Source organism: Castanea sativa, chromosome 10, assembly GCF_040712315.1.
Source record: "Castanea sativa cultivar Marrone di Chiusa Pesio chromosome 10, ASM4071231v1".
NCBI lineage: Eukaryota > Viridiplantae > Streptophyta > Magnoliopsida > Fagales > Fagaceae > Castanea > Castanea sativa.
The window spans coordinates 12417323-12426694 of record NC_134022.1 but is presented as its reverse complement, the minus strand read 5'-3'; the positions used below and the strand labels follow the sequence as shown (position 1 = coordinate 12426694).

Here is a 9372-nt window from a genome sequence, read left to right as displayed (position 1 = left end):
TTATACATATGAGGAACACGTATTTTGAAAGAGAAGCTGCACTACATCTAATTGTTTCATAAGGTAATTTTCTCAATCCCGAGGCCCTCACAGTTTGATTTGTGAATTTTGATTTAAAAGAAAATTTTAATAGGAAAAAAAAAAGCAAAAATACACTTTTGGTTCCTATTTTTTAAGTCAATTCCTGTTTTGGTCCCTATTTTGATTTTGCTACTATTTCAATCCCTAAAAATAGAAAATCAATTCTATTTTAGTCTCTGCCATCAATCCACTAACTGAAAACTCTCACTTGGCAAACAGAGTGTCCTATTTGCACAATAAATACTGAGGTGGCTAATAAAATAATAATAAAATATTTTAGTTTGCATTTTTTAAATGACACGCCAGCATTTTATTTTATTTTCAAAAAGCCACATCAGAAATTTTATAAAAAATAAATTAATTAAAAAAAAACCATAAATCTAATTTAAGTAAAATTATTTCTTAAAAAAATGAAAAATCATTATCTTTTTAATTCTTTTTCTTTTTCTTCAACCTCATCAATCATCATATTTTAAAACAATCTCTCTCTCTCTCTCTCTCTCTCTCTCTCTCTCTCTCTCTCTCTCTCTCTCTCTCTCTCTCTCTCTCTCTCTCTCTCTCTCTCCCCATTGTAGCTCCATGGCCGGAGCTCACAAGCTCGATCTTCTTCTCCACCACACACCTCCGATCTTACCCAAACTCTCTCTAATCTCAAAATCTCATCTCTGCTCAAAACCTTACACCCAATCTCGACCAACAACTAGCAGATCAAGACACTGATTCGAGGTTTTGATCATGGAGGCGATGGAGTCTTGATGTGATAAAACAACTGGAAAATTTTGGAGTGTTACTGATGGGTGTTGTGAAACACAAATCGGTGGTTGGTTGGTGGCTGTGGTGGTGGTGGTTATGGATTTGTTAGGATTCGCTGGTTGTGGTGGGTTTGTTGTTGGTGTGGATTGATTGGTTTGTTTGTGTTTGGTCTCTCTTTGGTCAGTTGGATTTGTTGATGATTTTGGCTTTAGGTTGATTGGATTGGGTTTTCTTTGAGGTTTGTAGTAAATCTGATGGTGCTGGGCAATTGGTTTGTGTTGAATTTGAGTTTTGTTTGAGGTTTGATGATTTTTCCAAGGTTTAATGAATTTGGGTAATTGGATTGTGTTAATGGTGTTGGGTGATTGTGATGAATTTGGATTAATTTGGGTTTGATGATTGGATTGAGTTCATTGTTCTTCATTCTTCCTGTTATTAGTTAATTTAACCCTTTTTTTGCCTTCTTGTGATCTGGGTTTAAGTTCTTAGTTGTTGGATTTGATCTGGGAATAACAAAAAGAACAAGTTGTAATGTTCTTACGAAAAATAATGAAAAGTAGCAATTTTTTTTTTTTTACTAAATTAGATTAAAGGTTTTTTTATAAGTTTTCTGACTTGACTTTTTACTAAAAAAAATTAATTAAAATGCTGACATGTCATTTGCCAACTAAAATATTTTATTATTATTTTATCAACCACTTCAGCATTTACTGTGCAAATATAACACTCTACCTGCCATGTATGAATTTTTTGTTAGTGGGTTGACTGCGAGAACCAAAATAAAATTGATTTTCTGTTTTTTCAAGGACTGAAATAATAGCAAAATCAAAATAGAGACCAAAATGAAAAATCGGCCCAAAAGATAGAAACCAAAAACCGTATTTTCACCAAAAATAAAAAAGGGAAGGAAATATATTATGGGTATAGCAGAGTTTGGGCCTCTATTAGGCTTAGAGAGGTCCAAGCTTCGGCCGGGCTGGACGTGGGCGACTGACTAAATGTCATTGCATAAAATCAGCCCCGCCCATTAAGTAATCCATCTAAAAAAAATGTTGACCAAAAACGGAAGCTACATAGAGTCTGTCCAACATGTATATTGTTACAGACTTACAGTATACATTTCTCTGTGCATACAGCCCTACAACAAGATAGACGTCAGATCATCAAAATCAAAATTCTATTAAACTTTTTTTTTTAAATCCAAAAACCACCAAATTTTATTATTCACACCAAAAGGATGCTCCAACTGATAATTTCACCTAAGTGTTAACACGTTAAATTACAGAAACCTGATCATCCACATACATCATCCCCAATAGTAAAAAATCTTTTACTTTGGTCCTCCAAATTTGTTCATCATCTTTGCAATTACAGGAGCTACCTTGGGATTTGCTTGATGCTTCGCAAGATTAGCAGGGTCCTTCATTACTGCAAATCATAAGCCAAGTACAGGAGAGAGGACAGTCAGACTATATAGCATCATTCTGAGGGCAGAGGTTAGTCTTAAGAATATCAATGATGCAAAATCTAGTAGGTTTCTCACACAAACAGAATGGAAAAGTTAGCCCTTTGATGAGCATAATTTGACAAAATTCAATGCACAATGTCATGCTCAAAAGAAAGTAGTATTATATGAAAATTAACTCAGCTGTAAATTAAGAAAATAAGATTTTTAGAAACTCAATATTTAAATCATGATGACAAAAGAGATACAACATGAAAAGATTAAAAGCACATGTATAATATAATGTCAATGCACAGAAAATTTTTAGTACTTAGTCATCTAACTAAATCCTATTTTGACTGGAATTCCACACTTGTATAGGCCATACATTTGATCAGACCATTCGACATCATGCCTCATTGCATAAACATAATTCCTTGTAGCTTTCTCTGAGCAACTTCAGGTTTCTGTCTCGTTGTTTTTTTTTTTTTTTTCCTTTTTTGGCAGTAGAGAATGTTTTCAAGAGATATACCAACTCATTGCTATGCTGTCTTTTTTGTAATAACCATTACTAACCAACCAAAATAAGCTGATCTACTGTTATCTTATCAACTTCAAATATGTCATGCAATGTATCAATATCTAATTATATTAGTTTCGTAAATCATCCTACTAAAACCACTTTCTTCCTACAACATCCCCAATGAACAACTGATGGTGGCACTTACCCACAAAAACAAAAAAAAAAAGACAACTAAGGCCAGCACACAAAAGAAAGAAGGATTTCTTTTCTCAAGATACATGAAATCTCTCACAAAAGAATTATATCATCTCACTAATGAGGAGGTCTTAGCATTCACTCCCTACTATCAGTAGCATTATACCATACACATTGCAAAGGCAAAACTGAGGCAATCTCAAATCTGATTTCACCTACTAAGTAAAAGTTCTAGTCAAATTTCTCATGATTAGAGTGGTGACTTTAAAAGCTTCTTATCACTCCATAGTGTATTACCATGCACGTTTCCTTTTAGGTTTTGAGAAGGAATTTTCATATATATATCTTATTGGAATTCAAGCTATATGCAAATTTGGACTTCTATTTATTTTCTTGTTGATCGTAATTAGGTGGAAAGGGTTACTGTGGTGGAGTTATTCTGCCCATTTCCAATCTTCCCAATTACAGTCTTGTTTCTTTCATTTCAAGTGCCAACCGGGACACAACCCATGCACACATATACTATACAAAAGAACTGAGCCCCCAAAAAGCTAGCAAGGGCTTACGCTTACAGTAAAGGAAGGAAAGAGTAGGGGTGATGCACTTGCATTTTAACTGAAAAATCGTGTATCAACTGGTAGCAGACGCTTGAGATATTAATGGATAAAATCATCGGGGAAAATCAGAATAACTTAAATAGACTAGAATCTAAATCTATTTGATCCAGCTCTCTTTTAAAAGGATATATATATATATATATATATATATATATATATATATATATATATATATATATATATATATTAGTTAAATCTATTCAATCCAAGATGGTGGGGGGGGGGGGGAATCTGACAAAGGACTAAAAATAACCACATCAAGAAAAAGAGAAATAATCATAGTGAAATAAAATAAAAAAAATAAATATGATAGTAGAAAAAGTACCATCTTGAAGAGCAGCCATGACTTCTGGATCACTAAATGCCGCCATCAGTTCAGGGTCCTACACACAAAATATGAAAAGCAAATACACATCAAACACCCATTGTATAAAAACATTTTTAATTTAAATACTCAATTATGCAATATAACCCTCTGGATGAGTACAAAGGACAAATGTGGTACATAGCTTTTCACATTGTCTGCTTTTCAGTGGTGGTGCCAAAGATGAAATTGCAATAAACACTAAAATTTTCACATATACTACTCACTACTTAGCTAGAAAGCATCATCAATAATACTCATAAGAAAGATGTTAAAAGAATCAAATAAACAAAAATCTTAAAGGTACATATTGGGGTGGGGGGGAATCTAGCAAGTCCCATGAAACTTACATTCAATATTTTGCTAAAATCAACATTTCCAGGCACACCACCTGGCATACCTCCAGGCATGCCACCTGGCATGCCTCCAGGCATGCCACCTGGGAAACCTCCAGGCATGCCTCCTGGAAAGCCTCCAGGCATACCTCCGGGGAAGCCTCCAGGCATCCCCCCTGGAAACCCGCCTGGCATGCCTCCAGGTTTACTGGAAGATGACTGCTCTTGCTTCTTGGCCTTCTCATATGCAGCCTTCAACAGAATGCACAAGAAAATTCTCAGTTTTGTAGCAAAAGAATATCTGTATAAATTTATTAGAAGCTAAACATTAAAAAAAAAAAAGGTTACCTGAGCTTCGGCACGACGACGTTGTCTTTCACGTTCAATCTTTCTCTCCTCTCTTTCCTTGTGCAGCCTTTCATACTTCCGACGGTGTTCCTCAATCCTGTGTGCATTTGGTTCAACCTAGACAGTGCAGAAGTTGCAATGAGATGCCACAGAGAGAGAGATGCCTAAATAAGTAAATATTTATGCAATAACTCTACTGCACTGTTTCAGCCAAAACAAAAACTCTATCATACTGGCATTTTTAGCCGTGTCAATTATGCCAATATATATGCATTGGCAAATAGTTATAGCATCTCAAATACATTAATATAATATGCCTCATACAGGAAAACAATTTTCACTTTCTAGATACGTTAAATATTAACTTCATTGTTCAATAGGCAACACAAAGCAGCTCATAAACCCAAAATATAGTCAGCTACAGATAAGACAGTTTCTCAATCTTTGTCCAAGATAAAATGAAAATTGTAAGGAAGTTCAATTTTTATGTTAAAATAAGAAGCTAGGAAACACTTCTTTGAAGGAAAAAGAAAATGCTGGCTTTCCATCAAACCAATGTCATATAGGTAAGCGGGTAAGATATCCAGACAGGCCTGACAGTGGATTAGATAAATGAGCAATTCACTATAGTTGCTATGAAAAAAATTCTACATAAACAATACATATGTTTATTTAATTGCATCTAAGAACATTAACAATAACAATAAGATCTCATTTACAATCTTTTACCTCCCAAGGGAAAAATTGATTCTCTATTAGAAGAGAAAATTAATTTATTGCTAAGATATAAGCATATATTCTGCACAAATATTTTTAACTCTTCCAACTCAAGTCGAAAGTCTAAGTGTACCTCATTAACACTATATGATACAATATACAGTACAAAAACCACACAAACTGATACCAAAATAGCCATATGACCACAAACACCCAAAACTAAGACTCAGCCTATCACATGACCACTTATTTAAATCACACACACACACACAGAAGCAACCTTCTTAAGAACAGCTTTGATTTCATCATCGTAATCTATCGTTGATGCTAGGTGAAGATCCTTAGCAGCCTCTTCCCACTGACCAAGCATTGCTCGTGCAATGCCACGGGACTTGTAGCCTTTAGCAGAATCTGGGTTAATCTGCAATTAAAATTATGCAAAAAATGTCAAACTCACCTTCTTAGAACATCGCATTGCACATTGCAACTAGCTCTAGAACACAAAGGTTTGAATATGTAGGCTTCACTTAGCGCATAAACTTGAATAATTCAAAATTAAAATCACGCCATAAATTTTAATAGGAAAAACTGTGCATCCAACCATGCATCACTAGATGTATTAATCAGAATGCCAGTACCAAGAAAAAACAATCATCTTCCTGGTCCACAGAACCTGATGCACACCATTTTTTTTAAAGTCTCTATTTACAACATATGAGGAAAATAAAACCAACCTCCAAAGCTGCATTGGCATCTCGTATAGCTGCATTCGGTTTCTTCATCTTGATATAGACACTAGCTGTTAAAAAAATTTATACACAACCCAATTATTAACCTTTCGGAAACCAAAAAAGCCAAGTTACAATTGGGACCTAGTAATGGCTTCTATTGCCCAATTAGACCTAGTAGACAGTGACGGGGGTACCAACACATACCCCCAACAACACAAACTAATCCACACAATCCAGAACATCACAAAATAAGTAACTCACAAATTTAAACAAAATCCAAAAACTTTACCTCTTGTCCCATACATAATAGCTGAAGTCGGATTGAGCAAAATCGCCTCAGTGAGATTCTCAATCGCTTCCTCCAACTTACCTAAATTTCACAAAACCACACCATTCACAAAATGCCTCACTACATTACACAAATGAAAATTATACACTTTCACAATATACAAATCTATATCAATGTCATACTTAATTTCATACCTTCAGAAATGGCTTCCATGGCTTTGGCCTTAGCTAACTGCGAGGCATCGCGGCTCTCTTCAGTGACCTCGATCGATGGATCTCCCATCTACAAATTACCAGATCCTCCATCAACACAATTATACACAACAACAACAACAACAACAAACAAAAAAATGATTGAAATAGAACAAAAGAAAGCACCTTTTGTGCAGGATCATTGTCAGCCTCAACAATCTCGCCCTCAAGCTCAACATCAGACTCGATTATCTCGTCCTCCTCTTCTGCCTCATCGTCGGCATTTCCTTTACCGGCATCCATGTCCTCGTCGCTCTCCTCCACCACATAGCTCCTCTGCAATCGCATTCATACAAACACACATATATATATATATAAATACACATCTTTGTGCGCGTGATAAACCCTAGAAAACACAGAGAAAGAGAGAGTACAGATTTGGAGTCGCTGTGGCCATCCGCAGAGGAAGGAATCTTAGCGCCGAGACTGAAATACGGGACCGTTTTGGTATATTAAAAATAGGGGATTGAAATTAGAAGCTATAGAGTGAGGTCTGTATTGATGAAAGATGAGATATATATATATATATACCTGTCGAGGTAGTCGCGGAAGAAAGAGAGAGAAGGATCGTTGAGAAGGGAGGGATTGGACTTGCACTGCTCGATGAATTGCTTCAACTGGTTCAGTTTCGCCGCCTCCATTTCTGTCTTACTCTGTCTTGTGTGATTGTGTGTTAGAGAGAGAGAGAGAGAGAGAGAGAGTAAAAGAGGAAGTTACAATAGAGAGGGTTTAGGATTTGATTCGATTCGGATTCGGATTCCGATTCGGATTCGGAGGGTTTCTTTTGTCTCTCTGCTTTTCTTTCAGCTTTCTTTTCTATGTAAACGGAAAAGCGGCAAGAAGACTGACTTATACGTAGGTCCTTCTAGACTAGACTAGACTTCTACTACTCTCTATTGGATATGTATGAGCATAAGCGACGCACACTTTTGTCACATAGACTGACCTGTTCTACGTGACAAACTATGTGCGGTTTAAAAAACAATGGTAAGTTCTACCTTTTTCTGTCAAAAAATAATAATAATAAAAGAGAAATGATATGTCCACAATATTTTTACAACAAATTCTAAGTGGCAAGATGTTACTGGTTGTTATTGTTGGGGCAAAAAAGTAATCTTAGTGTTAGGTTCAAATTTGAACCAATAACAACTAACCACCTATGATTTGTTGTAAAAATATTATAGACGTAGCACCTCTCATAAAAAAAATGGTAAGTTATGTAACGTCCTAATCCCTCTCAAAAAAACTTAATTAATTAATCATAGTCTGCCACCTAAAAAAAATAGTAAGAAAGTGTATGTAAAGTATATGATACCATTTTTTTTTTTTTGGCTAAACTATATGATTTTTTTTTAAGAGCTAATATAGCTAAATTCACTTTAATCTTTTTCATAGCAAAACCAATTTTAAATAGAATTCTATCAGTTTTAATATTAAAAAAAAAATTTCAAATACAACTGTAACAAGTATTATTAATACTATAAATTACATGTGCATTTGGAAAAGATAGTGTCCTTTTATATTAGTATGTTAATGGGACTATAGTAGTAATATTATGACCAAATTTTTTTTTAACTTCTTTTTAAAACTTTTAGCTATGAAAATAAAGTTAACCTATCAATATGACAATATCATATCATACTAATATATATATATATATATATATATATATATATATATATATATATATATATATAGATATATCATGTTTGAGAAAACATTCAATATTAAGATCACTTTTTTTCTTTGAGTTAGCTTTGATTCAAGATATAATATTTTTATCTTCTTCTTAATAAAAGTTACACGTTTCTTATCAAAAAAAATCCCGTTTTTTCAAACTATCATTGTCTAGGGAGTAGTGATTTCTATTTTTCAAAATTAAATAATAATAAAAAACTAAAATATCTTCATATTTATAAAAAAATTTCAAACCTACTATGAATTATTTAAAACAGGACATGATATTACTCAATGAATTATTCAATACAATTGAAAGAAACGCTATCATTTCTTAACAAAAAAAAAAAAAAAGGCTATTGACTAGGTTAATAAAATATTAGAAAAAATTGATGAAATTATATTTTTGATATATATGTGGGGTCATGGATTTTGGGATTTGGCCGAGAGCATGTGGTTTTGGCCGAGAAGCATGGGTGGTCTAAGTCCGAGGAGTACTATCTCCTCGGATAAAGTCAAACGCAAATCTAGTATAAATCCTAATGATCAAGGATGACCTTCCAAGAAGTTCTAATGATAGCAACGAGTATCATGAACGTACAAGAGGGATAAGGACTCAAAAATATCTAAGGAAAAACTGCTACCACCGCATTAATGAGGAAGTGACCTCTGAACAGTATTATGGCAGCCTTACAGCCACCCCAGAAGACTTTTAGAGGGGGCTGATGGGACAACCATCAACTGTCCACATGTAGTCCACGTGTAGGGTAAGGATGAAGGGAGAGAAGTAATATAAATAAGGGTAGAAATCCCAGAGAAGGATAGATGAAAAAAGGAGAAGAGAAAGCACTATAGCAATCTCAACAACTCCTGTAACCATAGTCATCCAATATACACTAGAACAGAGCTCCTCGGACTGTGCCGAGAACCAACTTTCTCGCACAAACCGGGTTCAATTCTTGTTGGCTCATCATCCAAAACCATATTAACTGTTATCCAAGCACTAAAGCCTAGCTCTTTGACCCACTCTCTACAAATTTATTGTAC

The 9372-nt window shown here is 34.6% G+C and overlaps 1 protein-coding gene across 1 annotated transcript; it reads right to left on the bottom strand.

Moving 5' to 3' along the window:
- Positions 1-2020: 2020 nt before the first annotated feature.
- LOC142613100 (FAM10 family protein At4g22670) lies at positions 2021-7596 on the bottom strand. Its single transcript, XM_075785296.1, has 11 exons — positions 7180-7596; positions 7023-7074; positions 6775-6924; positions 6592-6679; positions 6398-6478; positions 6112-6176; positions 5658-5798; positions 4661-4777; positions 4328-4564; positions 3939-3996; positions 2021-2262 (listed from the first exon to the last, which is right to left on the bottom strand). The coding sequence occupies exons 1-11, from the start codon at positions 7287-7289 to the stop codon at positions 2165-2167; spliced, it is 1197 nt and encodes a 398-aa protein (XP_075641411.1). The 5' UTR covers positions 7290-7596; the 3' UTR covers positions 2021-2164.
- Between the last annotated feature and the right edge of the window lie 1776 nt (positions 7597-9372).